The sequence below is a fragment of the Cyprinodon variegatus genome, unplaced genomic scaffold, assembly GCF_000732505.1.
Source record: "Cyprinodon variegatus isolate N-32 unplaced genomic scaffold, C_variegatus-1.0 Scaffold248, whole genome shotgun sequence".
NCBI classification, from domain to species: Eukaryota; Metazoa; Chordata; class Actinopteri; order Cyprinodontiformes; family Cyprinodontidae; genus Cyprinodon; species Cyprinodon variegatus.
Genome location: NW_015150701.1, coordinates 1,028,438 through 1,056,338, shown reverse-complemented (window position 1 = coordinate 1,056,338; position 27,901 = coordinate 1,028,438). Strand labels below are relative to the sequence as shown.

The 27,901-nt window shown below is 37.8% G+C and overlaps 1 protein-coding gene across 1 annotated transcript; it reads right to left on the bottom strand.

Moving 5' to 3' along the window:
• Positions 1-3,241: 3,241 nt before the first annotated feature.
• On the bottom strand, positions 3,242-18,055 carry LOC107089351 (ephrin type-A receptor 2-like). The gene is made up of 17 exons (XM_015382087.1): positions 17,824-18,055; positions 16,639-16,706; positions 14,047-14,683; positions 9,202-9,357; positions 8,767-9,099; positions 7,482-7,609; positions 7,200-7,380; positions 7,004-7,106; positions 6,714-6,766; positions 6,500-6,625; positions 5,966-6,151; positions 5,792-5,853; positions 5,438-5,647; positions 5,102-5,251; positions 4,664-4,857; positions 4,385-4,540; positions 3,242-3,985 (listed from the first exon to the last, which is right to left on the bottom strand). The coding sequence occupies exons 1-17, from the start codon at positions 18,038-18,040 to the stop codon at positions 3,877-3,879; spliced, it is 3,069 nt and encodes a 1,022-aa protein (XP_015237573.1). The 5' UTR covers positions 18,041-18,055; the 3' UTR covers positions 3,242-3,876.
• Positions 18,056-27,901: the final 9,846 nt, after the last annotated feature.

Here is a 27,901-nt window from a genome sequence, read left to right as displayed (position 1 = left end):
GAAGGATCCAGTCTAGGTAGACCGCGTCCTGGGAGGACCCGTCCTAGGTTTTCGAACAGAGCCAACCACTCTAGTCCTTGAACTTCCGAAAGATAGGCTAATCTTCCGGTTTTTGATAGCTCATGTTGTCCGAGGTAATTCCATCGTTCGCCACTAGATGTCACTAGAAGACAGTGAAAAGGTTTGGCGCGTCAAGAAAGTTGGAACCCTGCAAAAGACCAGCTAAATAAATAATTCCTTGGAATCCATTCACTGTTGTAATCAATATGTCTCCCTTCTATGTAAAAAACATTTTTTTTTTCATGAGTGTTATTATGTTCTCACATCCAAAAATAGCATATAATCTAGCTTTCTGAATAAAAAAATATTGAATGCTTTCGAGTATTAAAAGGCCCTACAGAATCAGGGAAACTGGGTTTAGTTTTCTCTTTATAACAAATTAATGAAGCTTAAACACGGGTTTTATTAAATGAGTGAAGTGTTAAGCTTCTTTATCCTGAAAAAGCAACTAAGCTCTTACATTAGTCCACAGCTATCAAACTCTAAACTAATAACTACTTTAGAATAAAATTGTATTTTACTAATTGAAAATAGAGTACAATAAGGGTAAAGTAAAATACATCATTGGGTGAACTGAAGATGTTGCAGATGACCTGTTATCCCTGTAGGAAATTAATGTGCAGAAATCCTTGAATGTGAAAAAAAAAGTAAGTTTTTTTTTCTTTTTTGTCATATTTTTCTTTTATATCATTTTATTACCAACTTGAATATTACACTAGATGTGTGGCCTATGTCTGTTTACTCTGTGTAGTCTGTTTTAGCTGACCTAAAAGTGTGTATCCTCTGCATAAAGGTAAAGATCATGCATTTCCACAAGTTTATTTCCTCCCTAAATTTAGAATTGGAAATTCTACCTCCTCTTTGATACAGCTGCCAATGGGCGTAGGTTTGCAAAGGGACCATAGGGACAAGTCCCTACCAAAACTTTGGACGGACCTACCTGTCCCTGCAAACAATTAGATGTGAATACCATGTTTATCATTTATAATACAGCGTTTTTGCAGCAGTAGAGGAGTTCTGGAATGGGGAATATTGACAGACGAAAACATGTTTTATATAAAATGGAAAATGTTTCTCAGTTTTTTTTTGTTTTTTTTTGGTATAATTATTGCTCTAAGTTGGTCGCTCTGTGAGCTAAAGACATCTTTTAGAGTCTCGATACTCCATGATGATCAATCGATTACTAAATTTGTTGACATTATTTCAATGATTGATTAATCCAATGAATTGTTTCAGGTATAAATAAAATACATGAAATGGGTTAAATAGAGTAACTACAGCCTAGATGTAGAGCTTGTAGAGTGAAGTTAATATATTAAATGCTCCATGAAAGTTCCTCTTCTATTTCCAGTGCTCATGTAAATACAATGCTTTGTTTTAATGATACAAAGAAAACATTTAAAATATAAGAGTGGATTTTACCTCTGTTTACCTCTGCACAATTCTATATCTTGAAAAAAAAAGTATAAATCCACATATAGCAGACATATTTAGACTATGTTCTGTTAAACAGGCACAGATTTACCTAATTTCTTAGGTAATTTCAAATGCAAACCTTTTCAAAGTGGAAAGAAGTGCTCTTTCCTCATTCATCAGAGCCAGTAAAGCATCAGTTATTGATAAACAGCATCTAGAGTGTGTAGTGCTTATAAAATTTGTATAAATGTAGCAAGAAATGCTGCTTTTCTCTTTAAATGAAATACACCCTGATTTTCACGTCAAGCATAAAAAAACGAGCATGCATATTTTTGCATAAGACCAATGACATCATACCAACAGTGTCCCTACCAAAGTTGAAATCAAACCTACGCCCTTGCAGCTGCCAGCACATGCCAACCTCCTATAATGGACAGTGGGTGCATCTGGAGTAGGAAAATCAGTATCAACATTCTGAAGATGTAATGGAACAAGAAACACATTTTGGACATTTAAGGTTAAATAATTGTTGTTGGAACTTCTGTGTGAGGGTTTTACATTTTTGGCAGCACCCAAGTCAGGATTTATGTGATCATCTGTGGTCTTGTTTTACTTACAATGTGGAGGAAGTATTTGTAAAATATCCTGCATGTGGGGATTTACGGGTACATTTGTGGACATTCAACTAGTCTCCATATGTTAAAATTCTGTTTTTTGAGTTGGTGTAAGGTTTAGGACTACAGTGTGAATTCAGTTTAGGTTAGGGATAGGGTTAGGTATGTGTTGGTAATAGTTAAGTTTAGGGTAAGGGTCTGGGTTAGGTCATATAAAATGAATGCAAGTCAATTAAGTGTCCCATATGTCATGAAAACAAAGCTGTGTGTGTGTGCGTTAAAATGTGTGAGGTTCTTTCTGTGATTGATTTACGATTAAAGAGTCTTACAAACTACATTGTTAATTTCAATTAGGTTAAAACTGTCAGAAAGATCAAACTAGAGATTAACTTTGACCTTTTTTCTAAAATGCATAGGAGGGAGTTTTCCTGCATTAATAGTTCATCATCCCTTAAAGGCCAGCAGACACTATGCTGAGCCTGGCCAATTTCCCTTGGCACAGTAACCTATGTGAACTATGGTTGCATTGAGGTGTGAGATTTTGCTCCACCATGTTAAGTCAAACTTCTTTAGGATGAAACGAGCAGCGAATCTGCATTTTTGGGAAGCAAAGCTACTAATGAATAAAATAAAAACTTCTAACTGGCCTTTACATACATGCATGCATTATTTTCAGTAACTTAAAGCAGTATGTATAAACTTTAAAGTTTTTCCACATACTCTAATATACAATTAAAAGGCATTTTAATTAATGCAATTAGTTATTTATATTTTATCAGGACCCATTTGATACTTCAACACTTTTTCTATATCACTCTGAAGTTTTATGGAGCCTGTAATAGGTTTACTCTTAAGGTTCAGTCCTGAACTAAGCTGCACCTGCCATGCTGCTGCCACCACCATGTTTGATAAAGGGGGTTGTGTGTAGTTAGCGTGATGCAGTGTTAGGGTTCCGCCACAAAAAACATGGGAGGTTTCAAAGAATAAGTATTTATGAAGGGATTGAATTACTCACATGTGAAAGCTGAGTACTATCGGATGTACTTTGAAAGTAATTTGGATGCAAAGGAATTTATCTAGGTCTATCAGAGTAATAGCACACTGAGACACCATTAAAGGCTTAAAAAAAAAAAAAAAACAATCAGTTAAGCAAGAAACACTTTATCCAAACACAAAAACAAACAGTCAGGCTCACATGGACCAGATCCGTTATTTCATATGGCAAATTACATAAATATAAAATGCAATAAATATTAAATAAAAATAAGCAGTTGTATTAAGACATGATGTAAACAAATGAAAATGTGGGTTGAAAACATGAACTGCAAAACATAAGAATCAGACTTTTGCCCTGAGTGAAATGAAAACCTCAAATAAAAATAAAAAAACAAGTTATAATTCACAGAATATAAAATAAAAAGGCTGAACCATCCAGGAAGACAGGGGGGAAAAAGTGAGTGCTTAATATCTTTCAGTCAGTCTCCACATGTAAAAGCACTCCCACATTATGCACTTTTTTTCTGTATATGTTCAACATATCAAACATTCGTATATAAATTATCCTCTTATGTTTTGCTATATTACACAAATGTGCTCAGTTCTCAGCCCTCTCTGAGGGGTTTGGTGGCTCCTCTTTTATCTTGCAAAGTTGGGCCACATAAAGACAAGAAAATCCTTGCAGTGGGACTCTTTCCCTCCCCCCTTCCCTCCCGCTTCAGTCAGCTCATAGTCTGTGAGTGAAATGGCATGGCCGGTCAGTGCACTTTGATTTGGAGGAATGCTTAGATCACACTGCAAACACGCTGAGGGAGCTGGTCTCGTCTTTCAGGCCCAGGATGCTGTATGCTATCCTCTTCATATGGCCTGGCAACCGAACTCCAATATTCCTGATGTCTCTGAAAAGAAGAAACACAATAAGCACCTGTTAGAATCTGTACAAGGATATATATCTCACATTGCTCAGCTAAATGTGCTAAACTGTGGGGCAATAAGGGATTAGAGCAGACTTTGCATCAGTAAGTTTAACTTGCAAAGACAAGTAGCATAAGTAACAGACTCTGGTTCAATAATATCTTTCCTTAAGATGTCAGATCAGAAGTCATATCAAAAGCCATGGATCAGGTGTTTAAACTATCTCAACATCACTATGGCAACAGAATGATAAAAATGAAATCAGAAATCAGTATTTCTGCATTCCCAAACCGTATAATAGGTACATGAACTGAAAGCTTAATAGTTTTTCAGCATAAGTAATACAAACTACAACATGTGGAATAAATCAGAAAAACACTTACTCTGGCCTCAAAGCAAGAACATGCTCCATGGTGGTTATCCCTGCTCGGGTGAAGCTCTCATTATACTGGCTCATCTTGATAGACTCCAGCCACTCTGGCACTGATCTAAACATGGTGTTGTCACAGCCGCTAGTGCTGGGCAGGCGGATGGACACACTGCAGGAAACGATACGGAATAATCATTCAAATGTGCAAAAAAAAATACATAAATAAAGAAAGAGACCTATATCTATTTAACTTTCTCAAACTGATCTATAAAAAAAATCCTTTTGCCATTACCGTGGGTCAAAGTCAGCAATGGTTTTCAAAGACTCTGGACTCTGCAGAAGTTTGTCCAAAATGTTGACGATGTCTGAAAAGCGAGGTCGTTTGGAGCGGTCGTGCTGCCAGCACTGAAGCATGAGCTGGTAGATAGCAGACGGGCATTCCATCGGCGCAGGAAGCCTGAAAGCCTCGTTGATAGCCTTCATGACCTGAGGGAGAGAGGGGGCCCGAGTTAGGAAAGCTCCTGGATTTAAGGCAGATTTATGACCTTCAGTCAGTTTGAACAGGCAGCACTCCAGAAAACTGCTGTGCGACTATAATGACATTAGGATTTGATAAAGATGGTGAGAAGCCACACGCTGGCTGCAAGGTTTCTTTCTATCACCACATACTGAAAACAGGCCGAAACAATCAGTCATCACAGCCATAAGGGCCGTGACAGATGAAACATACCTCATGGTTGCTCATGTCCCAGTAGGGCCGTTCTCCGAATGCCATGACTTCCCACATAACTATGCCAAAGCTCCACACGTCGCTGGCCGAGGTGAACTTCCTGTATTCAATGGCCTCTGGAGCAGTCCAGCGGATGGGGATTTTACCTCCCTGACACAAGAGAAACATCAACAAATCAAGCTTAATATGTGACGGGAGAAGAAATCTGAGGCGGTCAGGGACCAACACTTAAGAGTGGAAAAAATATAGAATGTGCAGTGGATAAAGACTAAACCCAGCAAGAGCTGGAGTTTCTTATACTGCTTTACAGATTGTGAAATAAAAAGCTGGACTCACTCTGGTTGTGTAGGTGCCCTCAGCATCGTCTTCCAGAACGCGAGAAAGACCGAAGTCGGACACCTTGCATTCCAGGTTGCTGTTGACCAGGACGTTTCTCGCTGCCAGATCTCGATGGACATAGTTCATATCTGAGAGGTATTTCATGCCAGCAGCAATTCCTCGAAGCATTCCTAAAAGCTGGTATGAAGGAATCTCTGCATCGTGATCCTAAAGGAACCGAGAAAACAGATTTTCCTGTATGTTATAAAAGCTTAGCCTTTTTTTTTTTTTAACTGCAAAATGAGTAATTATGGAAAAACGTAAAAACGTTTTTCCAGATTTTCCAAGTCTTTAGAAAATACACCAACCTACCTTCAGATATGTGTCCAGAGCTCCATTCTCCATGTATTCTGTCACTATCATGGCATGCTTGACTGAAAATATAAAATATATATTCAGATGGATTGTAGTTCAAATTATAGTTGACCAAAAGTAAAATCTACATCAGATTGGATGTTGGAGATCTGTTTGATGCTCTATGCTCACATTTAGTGACGACTCCTTCAAGCCGGATGATATTTGGATGTGAGAACTGGCCCATGATGCTGGCCTCGCTAAGGAAGTCCTGCCTCTGTTTCTCTGAGTAGCCGGGTTTTAGGGTCTTGATGGCTACAGCCACCTCTCCCTTCCCAGGAACCTTCATGATGCCACGAAACACTTCCCCAAACTCACCTAACGAACACAGAAAGAGGAAGGACATGTTTAGGAAGGCGCAAAACCAAGACTTTTAAGTTTAGAGTTGATTAAGAAACTCAAAATCATTGAATACACAAAGAATACACCATGCCTATTTGCAAACAGTTTGCTCTAATAATAACACTCTTCAGTGTGGAAGCTTAAAGAAGCTTTTAGAAAATAAACTTCACATTCTTATTAACCAGGGTGACATTAAACTTATGATGGGGAGGTTCTTTTAAATGATTATTTCAAAACTCAGAAAGTTATGAAAAAAAGTATCCCTAAATTGGCCCAAAAATCTCTAATCCATGCATCTTCATGAATAACTGAACATCTCCTTACCGACACCGATGACCTTCTGTTTACTGATCACATTTGGGTCGATTTCTTTGACAAACTTTTGAAAGGCAATGTTAGGGTCCTCATACGTATGTGGGTCAACATAAGCCTTCAGAGGCTTAAGCTGATCTAAAGAAGACAGAATAACATTAAAAAAAGGTTAAAAGGAAACATTTAATTATTGTTAGATGCAACTTTTCCTGTCCGTTATGCGTACCTGTAGAAAAGTAGGGATCTTCAGGCCCTCCTCTGCCTCGACAGCTCAGTCCTCTGAGAGGAAACAAAACAACATCAATCAGGCAGAATAGATGCTAGCTTTTTAATAATTGCACGTCAGCCTCAGCCAAAAAGGAGAAAGGAATTATTCCTCAGCAGCACCGGCTATTACTTAAAACCCTCCTTTTTTATGCGGCTGATAATCACAGAGTTTCAAGAGGAGTAGCCTATTACATTTATCTTAATAACATACACATGTTGAATGTGGATTTAGAGTATGTTACAACATACCTCCTTCTGAGCAGCAGGACGGCCACAACAACAAGCAGAATAACAGCCACTCCAACCACCGCTCCCATCACTAAGGTGGGCCTGTTCTGTATCTGAGATTCAGCTGAACAAACCATACAGAATCAGATTTTTGTCATTTGAAAACACAAACAAACATATATATTTCAATGTGGTTGTTTGGGTTTGGTGCTGCTACCTAAAGATGATGTATGAAATGCCTGCTCCTTGCTGTAGCTGCCAGGCATGGCTTCAGGACTCAGTTTGACCAAAACTCTGAACACGTAGGTAGTATCTGGGATGAGATCATTTATCTGGACAGAATTCTTGTCCAGAATTAGGACAGTGTAGGTGGTTACATCACTCTCTCCCTCAATATCCTGCAAGGAAATATTGCATTAGAAAGGTTTCTTCTAATGCAAAGACAACAGCTACAGCCCTTTAAAACTTTATGCGGGAGAAGAAAGGAACTCTATCTTACTTTTTTGCGGTACATAAGCTCATAGTGGTGACTAATGTGGGCTGGAGGTCTGCGAGACAGAGTCCAGGACAGAGACAGACTGGTGGGACCACGATCATCCAGATGGATCGACGTCACCTTGGGGGGATCTAAAGGTCGGTGAGAGACAGAGCGCAAAATAATGGTTAGTGACTAATCATAGTGTTTGGAAATGAAAGCCTCTGGGATTCAGTGGGTCAGACTAAATTCCTCTCTGTGTAGTAAGTCCGTCTTTGGTAGAAGCCTTTAATTGGAAGGTTGCACAAAAAACTGTTTTCCTCCTCTTAAGGTGGTTGGCTCCTAGCTTACTAGAATCTACAAAGGACACTTATCTAAGACTTTAGTTATATTATATACAGCCACACAGTCTTGCAAAACTACTGTCACCATTGGTAAATATGTGTAAAACGGCTCAAAAGACTGTTGACATGTGTTGCAGCAGAACACCGTCACACTGAATTATTTAGAGGTAGATTCACCCATTCAGATACTTTAATTTTTGGGGAAATTATTGTGATAATAGGATAGTTATTTTTATTTTGTACCAATTTCCCACTCATAAATACCTATACAATTTTTAAAATTAATTAATTGCACAGTATTGCTTTTAAAGCAACATTTTAGTCACAGGGTTTTAACATGTCTTTCTTTCTTTGTTTTTTTATTCTATCTTTTTATTTATCTAAAATTTTATATAAATGTCTATATTTTATGCATTTGATGTTTATTTTTTAAGGCTCTTTGTGATATATTTATTTGTAGATGCAAATGTCTTACTTATGTAAGGCGAAAATTAGATCGTCTTGATAAATTAGAAAAATATATTCAAATAAAAATCTTACAGTGCAAGACTTTCTTCTCATGCCTTTTCCATTTTGAATAAATGGCTTCTGTGCTATTATATTGAAGATAACATTGGTTAAAGCTCCCTTGAGAAGTATCAAACTAAAAGCCTATTAATTAGGAATTAAAATCCTTTAGAGACAATCACTAAAAGGAATTTTAAGGGGTACCAACAACTGTGGTAATGGTAAGTATAAATTATTTCATGATGTGGGAACTTTTGCAAAAAATTTTTTATATAGATCCAATTCAGGATTTTTCTAAAATGTTTTAAGTAAGAAAAAGTAACTAATTTGAAGATTTCTTATGCCTTTATCACAGTAATTATATGGCTGGTGCAGTAAACTTATAGCTGGAATAAAGATTAACCATTAAAAGTATTTAGGATCTTAACCAAAGAGAAATGGAGGTCCATAAATCTCACTTGTATAATCCAGAGTAGTGGTGATGGATGCAGTGGCCCTCTCTGTGCCATGCTGGGACACTCCACTGTGAGCCTCCACAGTGAACGTGTAGTTGTGATGAGAATCCAGGTCACTAACGACCACTTCAGGCTCCTGAAGTTCTGTCGAAGCGGGCTCAAAACGGATCTTCTCACCACAGGGGGCACACTGGGACTCGTCGCAGATCTCACACACCACACTGTAGGTGAGGTCGCTACGCCCTCCGGTCTCGACAGGTGGGCTCCATGACAGGAGCAGGCGGCCCTCTCCTGAGAGGGTGGTGGAAGAGAGGTCGCGTGGGGCACTAGGAGGAGCTTAACAGGGAAATAAATCAGTCAGAGACGTCTTCTAAAGTACATCCAGTGGCTCCAGAAGGAACTTGAGGTGCAAAAAAGACAGAGAGTAGGATTTCTTACCAGAGCAAGCTGCTGTCGGAGGATCTGAAGGGGATCTGAAGAAGCCTTCCTTACAGAGACACTTAGTCGCACCAGCTGAAGAAGGCTTGGTGTTATCTGGACAAACTTGACATAACTCACTGGAGACAGACGGTTTAAAGTAGCCCGGTTTGCATTCTGTGTGAGAGAAATAAAAAGGGTGTGTTCAAGTTAGTATGTCATATGAAAGAAACAAACAGAGGAAGGAGTTAGCGATCCAAAAGTAAACAATAAGTCTATCTCTATCAGTCCGGCCCCTTTCCAGCCAACAGGAAGCATTTGTTGTGAGCAACCTGTAATCACATAGTCTTTGTATCCGGAAGAATGAGACGGGATTTCCTTGACGATCTGCCTCCACTTGTCTTTCTCTTTTCTTTTTTTTTCAGCCTGGAGGCATGATCTCAGGTCACACTGCCAGAGTCTACCGGATGGAACCAGGGCTGTAAATCCATCAGGTGATCAGATCTCTCCTTTCCCCTGTGAACTCTGCAGCTCAAATTTCTGGTAGATAATATTTTTGTTTTTGCCAAAGGAAATGACACCTTGGAAACTGGTTGAGTGGTTTAAACTGGCCTTTTATCGTGGAGATAATTAGCTTTCCAGGGCATAGAAGGTTAGTAAACATCCATACAGTATTAAAAAAAAATCAGAAGAGGGCTTCAATGCAGTCTGAGGCTGTCGTTTCCGCCATTTCTTCCTTTCTTTGTGGAAGCAGATGCACATATTTTCTGCCTTGGATAAGGCTACAGTGGCCAATGGGTGGTTAGCCTACATCGCAACCTCAACTCTGTTGAAGCCACCAATAGATTTTCTTCCAGGTTTTAGCTCCATCCATCTTGTCATGACCAAAAGGTTTCATGTTCCTGCAGAAGAAAAAATGCACTGCCACAGCAAGGTGCTGCCACCACTTTGTTTTACCAATGGATGTCGTGTTCTGGGCATTATCTTTCCACCACACCAAGCTTTTTGAATTTAAGCCAAAAGTTTACTTTTGGTCTCATATTTCCTCTATTTGAGTCCATCTGTTTTTTAAATACTTAAATATCTTTTAATCTTGTGCTTTTTATCCTGGCGCCTTTCCTAGTGCCAGAGAGAAGAAGTACCATGAACCTCGGATTGTAGACGTAAGCGCCTCACCTCCCCACCAAAACAGAAAGACCTTTGCACCCCAAGTAGTGCTGGTAAAGAAGAGGAGAGGGAGCAGGTTGAGTGTGGGATGAGGATGAATAGAAGGGGGGATGGCGGGGTTAAGGTCTGGAGCACCAACAGAAGCTCTCTCTGGGGAGTCACTCAGCGACAGAGGGGGTGTAGCCGACGTCCTTTCGAATAAGAAAAGGGGGCCTTCCCATTTTATCTTGAGCTGGAACAGCAGGACCTCTGTCACGTACTAAAGGAACTACAGCCCCATTCATCTATTGTCTGTGAGATCGGACAGAGTGGTGCCATAAACATGTTGCATTGCTTTTTATAAAGCCCATAAATGGCAGCATGTGTGCAGTGTAAAAAAAATAAAAAACCCAAACAATGTTAATGCAAACTTTGGCAGAGAGGAAGTCCTATCCAAATCTTTAATTTGCATTGCATCTAATGCAAATAGAAAACATTTACATAAATAGAATGAAACTATTCCAATTTCTTCTTTTGTTCTTCTGATTATTTCTGGCTCTGACATTATCAAAAGTTTACAGAGAAAGTTAGCCACTGGTGAATCTAACGACTGAAATGATTTTTTTGCTCTTTGTGGTTTAAGCCATTGTTGTAATCAGTGAGAACGTGGATTAGGGAGCTCGTTGCGTGTGTTAACAACCGGATGAAAGAGTAAAAGGAGACCGAGTGGGGCATGTCATTGGCTAACAGCTGTCCTGTGGCTCTACTAATCCTCTTGACTAAATTACACCCCGCACCTAACTAGGCAACCCTTGAAACTAACCTCCCCTCGTGCACCAACTGTCCACTAAAGGACAATCTGCTTATTTGTGTCAGTCAGCATTCCTCCTCATGTCGCTTCTGCTTCCTTTTCTCACAACAGTTGGGCTCGTCGGTGAAATCCACACACAGGACATGAGCCTGTTGGAATATCACTTTCTCTCGTTGGCTGACAGAAGATCACTGACGTTTTTTTTTTTTGTTCTTTGTGCAACAGCAGATGTTTCCTCGTTCTTATTAATCAGGCTATCACCCAAATGTTGGAATCATACACGTCTCTGTAACAAGCAAATTTCCTGTCTTTCTGTGCCAACTTCCATTTCCATCTCCCGGTATGGTCATCGAGAGAAACTTTTTACAACCTGATTGCGAGATGATTGTGCTTTGAAGAACAGTTCTTATCAGCCACTGATATGCAAGGCTAAACTTTCCATTATCAGTTAGTTTGCCTCCTAATCAATTCTTTGTTTAGTCTATTATAAGAAGTATGGGAAATATGCATTTACAGTGCACTCAAGACCTATTCATATTCCTGGTAATTATTTATAGTAGGGTTTAAAATATTCTACGTATTTATTGAAGAAGCATAACCTCACTTTAAAAAAAGGTGCAAAATTAACTAACAAAGGGAAAATTGAAGTAATTAGGTTAGAGGCATCTGTCTTGTTGCAATTTCTTGACATTAAAGATCAAAACAAATCTGTCTTACTTGAAGCTGAAAACATTTTTATTCTTTTTATTTTTCCTTAATATAAATTAATAAAATTACCATTTCAATTATCTGTATCATTTAATGTTTTTGAACTGAATTTAAAATGTTTTGATTTAATAATAATTTTAAGCCATGCATTTTTGAAGCACTTTGGAATCACAAGAAAAAACAAAACAAATTTAATGACTCAAATGTTTTGTATTCTTGTCTTTCTCATTATTAAGGCTTGTTAAGTCACATGGGTATCATACTAAAATACCAAAACATTAAAGAGCGATTATTAACTGAAGGCTTCTAAATAGGCTATTCATACACACAGATAAAAATATTTTTTAAAGTGTCAGTTTCATTTATCTAAGTTTTAAAATCTTTTCTTTTTTTGTGGACTACAAAAAAATGAAAGGAGGAGTGTTAGAAAGGATTTTGAAATCTAATTGTTAGACAATAGCACAAGAATCTATAATTTTAGTAGCACAAAATACAAATCCAAATTAAAAAAGAAACATGCCCCCAAAATCAGAAACTCTGAAAGCACTTCTTTAAGCAGTTAAAATATGAATTGATTAAATTGTGTAAAAGTTTATCCTTTGTCTGAATGGCCTGCCCACTTATAGGAAAAGGTTCAAATATCACACATGACTTCTAGCAGTCAAGGTGGCTCGGACTGTGAGGAGTCATAAAACCGCAGCCTGACTCAGTCTAACCCCTGAAAGGTGTGTCAGCCTCGTCCCTGCAATCTGTGGTTGCTGTCGCCTTAGCAACCTGCCCAAAACAAATTCCTGTGAGGAGAAGACACACAGAGCTTTCAGGTAGTGGCTCCAACACATTCACACGGCCCTTCCTCCAGTCAATCAGCGCTGTAGGTATTGCGATGACGTGAGGAAGAAAGAATTTCTCTCTGAAATCCCCGCAGCACACCGAGGGCCCTTCCTCCCTCCTTCCTCTTCCCTTCGTACCCTCTCCTCCCACGTTTCCTCCAGACAACACCACACCCTAGAATACCAATGGACAAACCAACTTCCACACATGCAAAGAGAGTAGATAGTTCATGAATGCCCGGGCCAAGTCTTTGCCTTTTGTTGGTCTCCTATATAAAATTTTAACATCTCATGTTCACTTAAATGTACTGAAGTTTATTGCAACTACCAGAGTTTTATTTTTTAGATTTCAAGATTTTGGGGGTTGAGTTAAAAAGAGGAATGTGACAAAAACGAATAAGCGACAAGAATACCTGCAGCCTTTTCAGATTGCAACATTTCAGGGTTTTCATTAGATGTAATTATTCAAAATAATACAAGTATATTCCCAAATATTTGTACTAAATTGTCTTAATACATGACCTCAGCCACAAGGCCAATGCTAAGAGGCTGGCTGTTCAAAGTGTGATGTGTGTCAGGATATTTTTTAGAAAGTTTGGTGGAAGGAAAAAGTGTTTTAGAGAAAGGTTTAGAGGTAACAGGGATAACATCAGCTTTCAGAGGAATGTGAAAGGGAAGCCTGTAAAGAATTTCACAAGGTGTGGCTTCATTCATTCATTCACAATGAAGCCATGATGGATTCTGAGGTCAAGATTTTTTAAGAAACTTTTAATTATTCAATAGCCTCTATTGTTAAGTAAACTAAACTAAGAATATTTGCTTTCCAGGATTCAGGTTTTTGATTTGTAGGAATGTCATAAGAGAAAAACTGTCCTTTCTTTTAACAAGGAATACTAGTTAAAAATGTAAAGGATTAGAATTAATCATGGTAGACCAAAATTTGTGCTAAGGAGTTACAGGAAAAAAAAAAAGCTTTGGCTGACTATAAATAGCTAAATAATTCAAAAAGACAACAAATCTAAAGGTCACATCAAGCTGCGACAGTGCTGTATTTTCACTGGAAGCAATAAAACAGTCTCTGAGCCCTGCCCCATTCCTGAAACCTGAGCGACCAGGGGTAGAAACAAAGAGCTGTTGGGCAACAGGTACAAATATGAAAAGGCGTTAGTGAGAGACAGTTGAATTTCCTCACAGATTTACTCTTGTGAGTGATATGAAGTAATCACTGTTTGCCATCTCTTGGCACTTATTTCCAAACAAATCAGGCATAATTAACATTCCTGTTCACTCGTTCCACTCAGCCGAGACAAATTTGTTACAACACCCGAGGCGAGCCAAGCACAGTTGGGGCAGATTTCTGGCAGGGTTTACCTTGGCAGGAGCTTTCTGTGGCTTCGTATCCTGGGCGACACTGGCACAGGCCCACGGGAACCACCCATTTACCCTCAGCTGTGCAGTAAATGCGTGGGGTGGCCTGACTGATGGCATTCTTCACGCAGACTCCTTCCACTTCCCTCAAAGCATCTGCTACCGTCTCCGGGAAGGCTGCCAGGCTCTGCACCGTAGACGGGCAAGTCTTGTAGTACACTCTGACGGACAGCAGGGCCACGCAGGCACCCACGTCCTGGAAAGCCAAATAGAAACCCTTTTTGGACAGGGGACCCACGGTCCTCGTCTCCGTGTTGACCTTCGGCACTCGACCTCTTGTGACCTCGTCGGGAGCGATGGTGGCCACCTTGCGGAACTGCCCTTTGCGGAAGCTAGTCCCAACGTCGGCGTCGGTATCAGAGATGTAGAGGTTGAACGTCTCTTTGCAGGGGACAGAGGAGCCGTCGAAGGTGTTGCAGTCCCTTACGACAAATTTGAGCTCCACAAAGACACGGCTGCTCTCTGGACGTCTCTGAATGAAAGTTGTCCGTAACCAGTTGTCCTGGTCAGTGGAGTCTATATTGCAAACACTGTAGGTGTAAAAAAGCGAGCCGTTCACCACAGTCTGAACAATCTCCCACTGCAAAGAGAGAATAAACCAAGTATAAATATTACATAATCATATCCACTCATAATGAAACATTTGTCATTGAGATGTTTTTTTTTTTCCTGGAACTTGGAAGTCTGTAGAAGCTTTTTTTTCTATCCGCACAAATAACGTTGTCTGGACATGTGTTGTGTGCTCTCAACGTGTGTGGTTTTTCCACAAACACACATGGAAACGTGCATGAAAGGCATCAACCAGGCGACGGCTACAGTAGAACCAACATTTCTGGCAGTTAAAAAAGCTTTGTAAGTGCCGTGCTGAGAGAGGCATGGCAGCAAAGTCACCAGCAATTAGAGGGCTTTTTTATGAGAGGGAAGCACTGACGTGTAAAAAGATTAAAAGTCTTAAATCCTGATTAAAATTTAACACGTCATATGTAAGCAGTTTGGGAGGGTTTCGGTGAGAGAGTGATTCAGCTTTACAACTGATGTGGGAAAGAAGAGAGGAAATGATCAATTTCTGCAGACAATTAAAATGATCCTTTAATTTTCTGACCTGTTGAAACTGTTATACTGAAATTAAAAGGACTCTTCAGATTTTTTTATCAAGTGAGAGAGAGATCTTAAATGTTAATAAGCTGTGGTGATCTACCGTAGCAGATTACCCTCCTTTGAGCCCATTTAGTATAAATGCAAATTAGTTTTTCCAATTACGTCGTCCTCAACTCCAAATCATGGAACCAAGTAGTAGCGTATATTTTGTAGTAAAACTCCAAGAAATAAAATGTTTTAGCTCTACTATATAAACCTTTAACAGTCAAATAGTAGATGCCATATTGAGACACCAATAATCTTCCTGAGTTAAACTCAGACTGAGAACAGAGGGAGCTTCTGGTCAGAGTGAGCATCTAATAGATAATTACGCTTATGTAAAGAGCAATAGAATGGTACTCTTTAAAGGCACTACAGCATTTCCAGTTTTTAAATCAAATTCTTTTCTTCACCCACTCTGTTCAGTTTACGGCTGATGCACCCAAACCTCCTTCCTTCATTTTTTCTCTTTCAGTGTATCTTAGCCTTTTTGTTAACTCCCAAATGCAGATTTAAGGCAATGAAAAGCAGGTTTTCCCTTTGCTACATCATATGATTGCTGCAGCCATATTGGTGTAGAGTCCCCAGCTTTCCCTGTCCATGTCCCGACTTCACAAAGTGTTCTTTTTTCCAAAATTGGCCTTAATATAAACATTTTGGACTTTAAATATCGAACAGTAAAGTCATTTTATAGTTTAAAAAAAGGCTTTGCAAAAATAATAATGCTACGTGCAAAAATAAATAAAGTGGAACAAAGTTGTAATAGTAGAACAAAGCTCAATTGCACAAACAGGGAAATCCGTTTCAGTACAACGGCAATCCGTACATTCTTAGATCTTTCAGTGCAACAAGAAACACAGACCGCACGCTGGAAATGGCCATATCCTGTTTCTTATTTTGGATAGAAAGCAAACTAACTATAGATAGAGATGGGAAGGATGGCTCCCTACATCTGGATGAGACTTTCTACTATATCTTATGACTTTCCATATCTCTTCTGAGTGTGATCTCTTCATTATTGAAAAGAAAAGAGAGATTGCTTTGCGGTTCAGGTATAAAGAGAAATCAATCCACTGTAGCTCTGTAAAACGCACTCTGGTAAAGTAAATTTAAATGTAGGTTGAACTCTGACATTTTAATGGCCTCCATAAGCTCTTTATGAAAGGGTAACATTAACAAGACAAGCTGAGCTCTGCCAAACCTCATCGCACTGCTGTTCATTCCATCTCTCCCAGGGAACCTTTTTAGGGCAGCTAAACCAGCGAGAGGAAGGCCTCAGTCATTGTCACCATGCAGGTTTTAAACCAAACTTCCACAGAGGTCTTACTCATAAAAAGTCATGCTTCAAGTCATGGATCCAGGGTCCTACAAAGTGTCTGTTGAGGTATAAATACTCACCCCATTCTCATATGGTGACGTCAGCCATCCCAGCTCTGAACCAGAAGCTTTCATATCTAGCAACACATCTATGGGGGAAAAACAGAATGTATTTGAAAGGCAATTCCTGCTCAGTTAAAAATATCAGAGCCATCAATGTAATTCAATCCAGCTCCTTTGTATAGTCAGTCAGTTCAATCAAATTATGTTAAAGCACTTTCTGTCTAAAGAAACCTTGCAACTGCATCAAGCCCTATGTGTGATGAAAAACCCAGATAGAACCAATAGAGTACTTTTTCCTTCCACTCAACTTTCCAATATTTGGATTTACTCCTACAACCAGCTCCTTTAGGAGGGTGTGCAGTCAGGATAGGAACATAAGCTATATAATTATATTTCTGCATCAAAATTATTCTACTGCTCATTTAAAATATTTACATTCTCTTAGAAACAGAGTTTTATATTTCAATTACCTTTTAATAAATTCCTACATATGAGTTGGAAAGTTTGAACTAAAAGTAGGCTTTTCTTTGACCCTCCAGAAAACTGTGCTTCCTTAAAAGTGTATCATAATAAATACAAAAGAAAGTAAGACAATGTTTTATAAGTTATTGAGCTGTTAAAAAAAAAAGCTTTGATCTGTTTTATGGGGGCACATGCCACACTTTGACGTTTTAATCAACCATGTTGGGTTGATTCAGATTTTCAGTAACCGTGTCCCTCATGGCTCAGGGTGCAGATTTAATAGTGTCTGAGAAAGGCGTGGGCTTTTAAATGACCATGAAGAGGGGAAATACATGAATCTGCGTGACCCGAATGAAAGAAAAAAGGGTGACATGTTAAATGAGGAAACAGGTGCCCCCCTTTCAGCAGCTCCATTGGCTCACTAGGCCATTCAATTAATAAAAGACTAGTTATTATTTAAAAAAAAAAAATAACTTCAGACCTGTTTTTCCCACATTTTTGGAAACTGAAACAATATTATTAGAACTTCAAAGGGTGAATTAAAAACTTAACTCAAAACATGCTTCAATAGAACAAATCGGAAACAATTAAAATACACAAACGACCCTAAAACACAAAGCTTAAGCTGTAATTGGAGAACAGAAAAAGTTAAATCAGAATTAAAACTTTAAATTCCAACATCCTGACTCATGAGGTGCGGTCTAACTCCTCACAGAACTTTATTCAGAGAAAAATACTCACGTTCTTTAGACTGAAGGCTGATGGAAACTTGATTGATAAATAACAGTAAGCAAAGGACGACCCGAGGCAGTTCCATGTTCCACTTCTTTTCTTTATTATTATAATACGTCGTGTGTCCCAAACTCCTGAGCTTCTCTCCAGCCGCCTGCAGTCTGTGAATGTTGCGTCCCGACCGGCTGACTGCAGTGCGCTCTGAGCTGGACCCCGCACGGCCCATTCACAAACAGGTGGCGTCATAGTTCCTCCCACCGGCCCCTGGAATGTGGAAGGGCCCCAAATATGGAATTGGAAGGGCGGGGCCAAGCAGTTGGTCCATTGAATAGAATTTGAACCTTCTTCAATTGTTATGAGCCTGGCGCAATCAGGGCAATTAAAGTCATTAAGTCATGATTGAGCCATAATAAAAATTTTTCGAGACACGATGAAATTATAATTTATGTAAACACCCCTTAATCCTGGATTAACAATGATGCAGGGTAGGATTATGGGGTGTTTAACTGAAGCAGACTATGTGGTTATATTTTCACAGTCAAAGGGAGGGGAAAATGTTTTTGATGTTTATAATATTGGGTCATGTCTAATGATTATTTGCCCAGTTTATTACTTATGTTTTTTTTCCTACAGTCATTTTTTCACATTTTTGTTTCAATTTTGTTTAAAATCAGCAACAAATGCTTTGTTACTGTACTTAAGTAAACTTTTTAGTTATCTGAACTTTACTCCATTACTTATTTTTCTTCCTACTTCTGACTTCTACTCATTACATTTTCAAACAAGTATCTGTATTTTCTATTTCTTACATTTTTAAATTAATCATTATTCGTTAATATTTATTTCAGATCATGTGTGCCATCCAGTGCAGATCATTGGCGCCATCCACATCTAGTGAAAACTAGTGTAATTGGATGAGTCATATAACGCAAACACTCATTGGTTAGCTAAAGGAAATCATCAGAAGCAAGCAGGTGTTCTTCAAACTGCAAACACAAATTGTCTATGCCATGCTGCAATGTAGGATTTAGAAAAAGGTGTTGAAATGTCTGAAAGGTCGAACACAGACGAGCAACCAGACCTCCCTCATCCTTAGCCCTATCTCAAAGAATTTTTCTAAAAAGCCGAAAAATTGAGCTTTCAATTCATAAAGTGGCATCTGGCTGTTTTTGTTAAAGGTTACTTTATACTTTTATACTTTAAGTAGTTTTTGGAGCACATACTTTTTCCACTTGACCAAAGAGGTCAAATTGATACTTCAACTTTTACCAGAGTGTTTTAAAACTGCAGTATCTATACATCTACTTAAGTAACGTGTGTACAGTACTTTTGACACCACTGAAAACCAGCTCCTCTTTTTATGTCTATTTTATTTCTAACTTTAACATTTTTATATTTTTTAATACCCATTCTTTTAATTAAAACCTGCAGAGTAATTTTTCACCTTCATTATTTTTATTTCATCCTCTGTATAAAAAAGAAAATCACATATTTTTTATATATAATTTGGTCCTGTTTGTAAGATTTCTTTTCTTGCTACATTAAGTTTTAAATTTCTGTCCCTTGGGACAATAAAGGAATTTCTAATCTGATCTTGATATTAGTTATTGACTATAACAGTGATATTAACAGTTGATATGAATATTGAGATTGAACAGCCTCTTTGCCATCACCCTAATATTATCTCCATTCAGATCCAGGGCAGGAGTGAGGTGGGCCTCTAAAAAAAGTCAGCATTACTTTTGATCATAAGGAACATCTTAGTAATGTAAAACTATCACTCTAAATATAAATGTATGAGGGTGTTCATAATTATAGGCTTAACTGGCTTTATCACATAGAGAATAATTAGTTTAGACTTTTAAAAGAGTCTATTAGAAATGTTGGGATGTCTTTGTTTAGTTTGGGCTGTATTTCCAGTGATGCCAGTTTGTAGAGTTTAGAAAAGGATTTCAGCTGACTCAGCTAACCGTCAGTACACAACAACAAGCAAGAAGATGGTAAGCTTCATTCAAAACGCTGTTATGAAAATAACTTTTTTATTTTAATGCCCCTTTTGCACCTTTATATAAACCGTTTTCTTTTTTCTCCTACATTATGTTCTGATCACTGCTGCACTTTATAGTAATGTTTATTATACTCCAACTGCAATCTCATTACACTGTGGCAAGCTGTATGCTACAATATTTCATTTTGTATACACTCTGTGCATAAAAAATTATGATAAAGTTTGTCTAAAACTAAAAATTTATTTGGATCCTCCAGATATCTGTTTCTGATAATATTATAATAGATTTTTTTCTTAGTCACTACAAACTGTTCTGTTTTTTAATGACATGCCTAAGAGCCATGTTAATTCTACTCACGATGTTACAACTAAGTGGAGGTGCTACAGTGTAAATGATGTATATTGTGACATTAAAAGTGTGTTTAAATTGTTCAACGCTTTGACCGTCTCTTGAGTAATTGCCTGAATCCTCCACAACTTGTCCAGGTCTTGTCTTTCCCACGACTGGTAAAGGAGGGGTCAAGTAGGGGGGTGGTCTGGTATGAATATATGACTACTAATGAGACGGCTCTCAAAAAGAACCTCAGGATTTGGGTATGAATATGTGGCCATAAAGAAATAATCCAACAATGGCATCACCTAGCAACTGTTATCTGCAGGAATGTCAGAGTCAAGTTGTTTCTGTGGAAGGCGTGCACTTGGAAAGATGAGACCCCTCAGACTGAGAGCAGCAGAAAGACAGAGAGAGAATCCCCTAAAAAATCAGCTGAAGGGTCTAACATTGTCCTGTCTGACATTACTAAACACGGACATTAATCACACAGCACACAGAAAGGAAGATGTTGGTTAAAGAAACAGATTAACAAGTTAAGTGGGTTGAATTATGACTGAGACCTTATAGATGAAAAGGTAGATGCTTGGATTTCTTTCAAAATTATTCCTGTTTATATCAAAGTCAACAGTTAACTGTACATTTTATATTATAAGTTAACAGAAATCAGTTAATTTCAGGAATTGTTTTTTTTTAATGGCAAACTTGAATAAAATTAGAAGTTATTTTTTTCTGAATTTTACAATATAAGGACCTCTTGTTCTTTTCGTCTCTTTGTTAGTTTATACTGAAACAAATACTCCTTACAAATCATCTCTAAGGTGACCCAAAGTTTGTAATAAAGATCCTCCAAGACAAAAACGAAATGCAACAGCACTCTTTAAAACCTACATATCTCTTACTAATTAATTATCCAATCCACATTCTTTTGAGTGCAGGCTAACACTTGAAGGAAACATCCACCCCAAGCACTTACATTGCCCTTTTCCTTTACTCTTCACAAGTTTTTGAAAACACGTTTAGGTGCTATTTTCAAGTGATGGTGCTTGGACTCTGAGAAGTGTTCCCCGTTGTCGTCCTGGTCTCGAGGGTGTCAAAGGTTAACACCCTCTCTAACGCATAAGTATGCAAATGCTTCTCATTGCAATACAAGCTTCTTTTCATTTACCTAACATAGCATGTGTCCTGCTGGAGAGTGTGGACTGCTGCCTCACAGTCCGCCCACCTCCCCCTTTCCCTCATCGTCGGCCTTCAGATGGTGATGACAACACAAAAGTTCTGCACACAAGGGGCCGGGCCTGCATTTTGTGGGTCAGCGAGCAACGGCCGATGCAGCAACGCTATGTCATTCAGACCTGGTCCCCCCTCCCTCCGGTCCCCTTAAACCCCACTGTTCCTGTGGCATCAGCAAACACAGAGGTGGAACGCTATAGAAAGCACCAGGGAGTTTTTGTGTATTGCTAACATCAGATCTACCTGCTGCCTTTCACAACTCACAGCGTGAGGTCTGAAAATCTCTTGTTAAGAAATGATGGATTCGAATGTTTGATTATCACCTAACCAACAGAGGAGGATGGGGTTCTCGTTAATCTCTTATTACAATGCAGAGATAAAACATTTCACCAGAAAAAGCAAACAGGCTCAAACATGACTATTAAAAAACATTTGATATAAGGTCTAAATTCATGAAAGTAATAAGAGGTAACATTTTATTTTACAGTACATCATTGACCAACTAATAACATGGTTATAACATAGCAAGTTACACTATCTCAATAGGTAACAAGAAAAACTTCATGGAAAATTTTGGTAAGTGATGTGCTTCAAATTTTAGGACGAGCATGTTAAAGTCAGACTTCTTAGATTTCAAACCGTTATAACCAGGTAACTCAGTCATATCACTGAGAGCAATACATTAATGTGTTATTATCTAGTAAAATGCAGTTTATTACTGGGCATATACAGAAAACCAAACCTAGAAGACAACAAACCAATCTTCTTAACTAAACTCTTATTTATATGTAATTTGAGTCAGCTTTATAATGCTTTGTTTACCTTATCATAAGTTACAATTTACTTTGTAATCTGGTGGTAGGTGGTGGCCAATGATAGAAACTGTTATGTGGTAACCTGATAGTAATTACCCATCAAAGGTCTCCATTGTTGCATAGTAACATACAATTGTAATAATTACATGAGGTAATTACTTTGAAATAATACACCTTCATTTTTGGGTAATTACCAAATAATGTTTTTCTTGTCAAGTAATATAGTGTGATTTGCTATGTTATTACCATGTTTTTACATGGTTATTGAAAGTGTTACCAAAAAAGATATGAACAGTCAACTGAATCTCAATACTTTGAATGCAGATTTTTTTTTATATATATATATATTCAGTCCAATTCTAATCAAGTAATATATTTTCACTCTCCACTTGGCAGTAAAACAACTGGCCCCTTATTTACTCTCTAATTGACTTTAATATGCAGGACAAATGCATTTTCTCAGAGGTTAAAATGTGAAAGTGTACAAAACCTGGTGCAATCCAAGAAAAAATGTTGATTAAAATTGATTCCAATAAATAATGTCATTTTATAACTCCTCCATAGTTTTTCAATTACATGATCCTATAATAAGAATCATATTAAACATATCTTCATTTTCATAGAAATCAGTTTTATTACAGATAAGCATTTTGTTCCAAATCTTTATTTTAAAAGAAACAACTCCAGATGCAAAGCAAATCTGTTATAATCTGAGTCTCATGCTCTAAAAACTTAAACTAGGATACTGAAGTACAAGTATCTTAATGTTGCAAAATATGTGGCATTATTCTTTTAGATTTGTTTTTATAATCAAATGGGCTTTGGGCTTAAAAATGAGACAAAATAGGATAAAAGATATCCAATTGTAGTGAAAAGGTTTCAGACCTGGATTTTGGGCCTATAATATTAATTTCAACCTTTCATTTCATACAACAAACACAACTAATAACTTTAGTGGGTTTGAGAAAAAAAACTGTTCAATGTATTTACCTCGGATTTATTCAGATCTTAAAAGTGTGGGGAAAAAATCAGTCATTCTCAAACATGTATATAATATTTGATTATAGAACTGTGCATTAGCATTTTGTGTAGCCATCACCAAGCTGTTGGCATAACTATTACAAAATATTTTACATCTCTTCTTGGTACAGCTAGTGGAGTTGATCAAAAACAGCCTGTGTCTGAGCATGAAACTAAATTTTAGGCTCATTTAACTGATTCCCATCTGAGTTTAAGTCATGGTTTATTTCAGAGGCCTACTCCATGTTGATGCGGGCCTTGGATGTATTGGAACATCCAGTTCTATCCAACTTTTAATATTTATTAAATATTATATTTACTAAAATTACTGCTAAAATTTGCATTATTTTCAGAAAACCAACCACTTTGAATGAAGTCTACTAATTCCATCAGGAAAAAAAGGGATCAAATATCAACATTTGTTCCACAAGCCAGTTGGCTACAAAAAGAGGACTGATGAGTTTGCACATTTCTGAGGATATGTAAATCATTTTAAACAGTGGTGGAAAGTAATAAAGTATATTTACTTGATTTCTGTACTTAAGTACTTTTTTGAGTATCTTTACTTTACTTAAGTAATTTTTTAGGGGGGTACTTATAACGTTCACTCCATTACATTTCAAAGTCAAATATTCTATACTATATTATTTATATAGAAATATATTTTCTTCTCCACTACATTTCGAGGAAGCTGCTACTTATTCCTTTTGCTCAGCTTAGCTTTTTATCCTCTGTTGCTGTTTTTCTTTCTTTTTTTCTTTTTTTTTAATGCAATTTCAATATAGCAGATAGCAGGCCTTAGGACTGAATTTGGACACCACTGTTTTAGAAATTTGCATAAAATTCCACAAATGTGAGAAACTAAGTGCAGATATTGTTGGTAGTACATTTTTATTAAAGCTTTAATTATTGCCATGTGGCACAAGTTGTTATATAGATTTAACTTTAAACCTCTATTCTATAGTGAAATTGTGAGGAGAATCAAGACTCTCCTGTTTTCGTTTGGCTTATTTTTAAATAAGAAATAAATAAATTAAATAAATAAAAAAAAAATTTATACTGAAGTTCTTTACAAGTGATTTAGTATTGGTAGCAGAGTGGCTCTTTGCATCAATACATTAAGTGGTTTCTGAAAGTTACAAGGTTCTTTAAAATTACTCTTAATATTAGACAGAAATGTACTGATATTAGAAAATTGTATTTGTATTTTTGAATACTTAAACACTTTTAAATGCATGTACTTTTGAATACTTCAGTATTTTCAAAAGTGAGGACTTTAATACTTTAACTTGAGTTTATGTTTGACTGAGTAACTTGTAGTTGAGTCAGATCTGACTATGAGTATCAGTACTTGTATACCTTATTATGTTGAATTTAACTTTGAATGCCCAAACTATGCCAAATGCGCCAAAATGTGCACCATTTTTAGAATAAAGTACAAATTCTCTATAGCAACATTTTACATAATTAAACGAATGGCTCAATTTAGGTGATTTCCTTCTAAATCAATAAAAGTCCTCTTTCTGAGGCTCTTAGCCACATTAAAGGAGTCCTTGAAGCTTTGGAGGTAATCCTAGTGAGTTTTAAAGGAGATCTGATGATGAAGGTAAAGGGTTTTAACCCACAGAACACGATGCAATCCCACATCTGATAGCAGGAAACCACACAAAGCATGACCTATGAAAAGAAAACGACAACAAAACTATGCACTGACAAATCCAGGAGATAACCCTACTGGGTAACTACAATGACATACCTCGGCTCACCGCTGTTGGTGTTTTAGACATGACTGGGCATCACACTGGATGGAAATTTCATCAACATGAAAGAAGTATGCAGAAAACCCCAGCTCTAATGACAACAAAACAAAAGCAACACTCCTTTATCTGTGCAAATAGTGAATGGAACCTATAGTCACTTCTTTATCCTTTACTCCCCTGTCTCCTCTTTGTTGAAAACCCTGTGTGCGTGTGTGTGTGTGCTTTTTTTTTGTTGTTCCTTCATGTCTTGAGTCATTTCCCTTTGAAAAGTCCACATGCCATCTCTGAAAGCACTGCCTCCTTCAGCTGGAGCTCCGGCGGGTGTCTGTTGTCTGTGAGGGCTTTCTCGTGTGCGGGAGAGGACTCAGAAACAAAAGAAGGAGCACGTTCTGACAAGTTTTGTATCACGAATAGAAGAACTGTGAGAATTTTGTTAGAAACCCAGGGCACCCTCACCTCCTGCATTAACACTGACCTTAATTCAGGACGTCCTGAACAAACACAAAAGATCTTTTAAAATGATGACAAGCTAGATACTTTCAAATATAAAACTGTTAAGAAGAACCTGTCCCTTTACATCTTTTTTTTCTTTTAAAGATACAACTAAAACTCAATTGTATTGGAATTTTATGAGATTGATCAAGACAAAGTAGTGCATAAATATAACTTAGACATTAGATGGGTTTCAGCTACCTTTTTTTCCTTCTTTTTTTTAACAATGAAATGATGGAAGGTTTAAGTGTTTTTGTGTTCATTCCCTTGCATAAGGACTTTGTGGAAGATTCTTTCCCTCCCATGACACCTCCAACTCTTTCATCTTTGCAAAATTGCTGAATGTGAATGTTTATATTTTTGGTCTGGCCACTTGATTTCAGTTATAAGTCTGTATTTTGATGGTGCTGGTCAAATACCATCTAAACCATTCATCTGTAGCTCTGCAGTATGTTTCCAATTCTTTTTCTACTGGGAGAACCAGCTCTGCACAAATTTTGCATCTTTTGCAACATCTATCAGGTTTTGCTTTGGTATTTTTTTATATTTAGTTCCATCCAACATTCCATAAACTCATAATTTTCCCTGCCTGCATTAAAATGCCACCCCCACAGAATTGTACTGCAACCACTCTGCTTTCATGAAGTGTTTTGCACGCTGACTAAACTGTTTTAGTTGTCTCTGATCTGATCTGACCAGTGCATATTGTGTCTACTGTGTCCCTCATGTAGGAAACTGGCTGCATGGCTTTGTATGACTTCCTTTCAGCAGTCAATTTCTTTTTACCACCTCTCCATGAAGAAGTGATTTGTTTGTGCATGACAAATGTTGTCGTTTCTGACAGACTCCATGCAGCTCCTTTAGGGTGACCATGGGCCTCAAGATTGCATGTCTGACGTTGTTACTGCTCAGACCTAGAATACGCAGATGGAGGCCTTTTCTCTCTATGTTTACAGTTGTGCCAAACTCATTTCTGGATGATTTTGTGAAAATAAAGTGTTTAAAACATTAAGGTTGTAATTTTTAAACTAAGTCCTGAATCAACAGCTCACTTCCCTGCTGTCTTGGTCTTCATGATGATGAGGATTGTTCAGACCTCTACATAAAAGGCTACTAAGATTAAATTACTATTGTAGTAGGTTTTTACAAGGTGGTTTGTGAAGGCAACGGGCTGCACTGAACTTTATTCTGGACCATAACAGTAAATGTGACGGGGGAAAAAATCTGACATACTTTTAAAAAGGAAAAAAAAAAGCTTTTTTTGTTTTCTTTTCACATCAAACATTATGTACTACTTTGTGTTGATCTACGATTCAAATATTGGAGTTTGCAGTTCTAACACAGTATAAAGCAGAAAAGTTAACTTGGTATGAATACTCCTTCAGTGCATAATAGATATCGGATAACAGGAGTCCAAAATGAATGCAAAGCTTTGTGATAATTAAAAAAACAGGCCTGTCAATCATTCCTGTGTATTATGGTCACTTATTAGCATGCAACAGGTTGTGTATTCAGATTTATCCCAAACCGCAGTTACCATAATCCTCTTCGTCTGGCAAATGAGAAATGGGGGTGAGGACTAAGAGTGAAATTGCCTTGGTAAAGAACTGTGTACATTCTAATGAGTGTTGGCAAAGCAGCCTAATAAAGATGACAGCACACATTCATATGCATTCATTTGTGTGCTCAGCTTGACGAAGTCTGCCCCGCAGGCTTAACAAAGGGGAGGAAGGAAGCCAGGGGGGGGATATGGGCTCTGGAGAATGATTGGGCAAAGGGGGGAGACGTCCTGAGGTCTCTCTAGACTGAGGCAGTGACAGCTGGGCCAGCATGCTCTTCATGGGCTCTTTCTCTCTTCAGCACCTCCACAACAACAGCCAGACTGTGCGACACACAAACACAGGATGCTCCATCCTGTTTACTGTTTACATTTCACAGAGGCTAGCCAACTTGGGAGGGCTACCACAGTGTGATTACAGGCATTGCAGCTGTCTGTGAGGTAGCAGTTTGTTTTTACTGACTGCTTCTCTTATTTATCACACCTCTTCAATACTTCTTAAACTTATTATTTTGTAGGAAACTCTAACAGCAGCAGAGAAAAGTAAAGTTGTCTAACAAGCAATGTAATTATCCAGAGCCTGCAAGCAGTAGAAAGATGCTTTGAGGTTTCAATTAGTTTTCAGAAGCAAGCAAACAAAAGATTTCTGCAAGAATTCACTTTAATGTGAGCTTTCAGTCACAAAGACCTTCGCTTTGATAAAAAAAAGATCCTTCTGACTGAAATGTTACACAGATCAAGTGTCCTGAAACCTATTGTTTGCTCCTAGACTATTTTTGGCTTCCAGCACCTTTACCAAGACACATCCAAGAAGAGTAGCAGACCGGCTACAGAGTCTAGTTTTCAGAAAATAAGCAAAGAAGGTATTTA

Coding starts and splice junctions, on each gene's coding strand:
- LOC107089351 (XM_015382087.1), bottom strand. CDS start 18,040: ATGGGCCGTGCGGGGTCCAGCTCAGAGCGCACTGCAGTCAGCCGGTCG. Junction 7,610..8,766: donor CACTACTCTGGATTATACAA/GTGAGATTTATG, acceptor ACCGACCTTTAG/ATCCCCCCAAGGTGACGTCG. Junction 5,854..5,965: donor TGAAGGAGTCGTCACTAAAT/GTGAGCATAGAG, acceptor TTATATTTTCAG/TCAAGCATGCCATGATAGTG.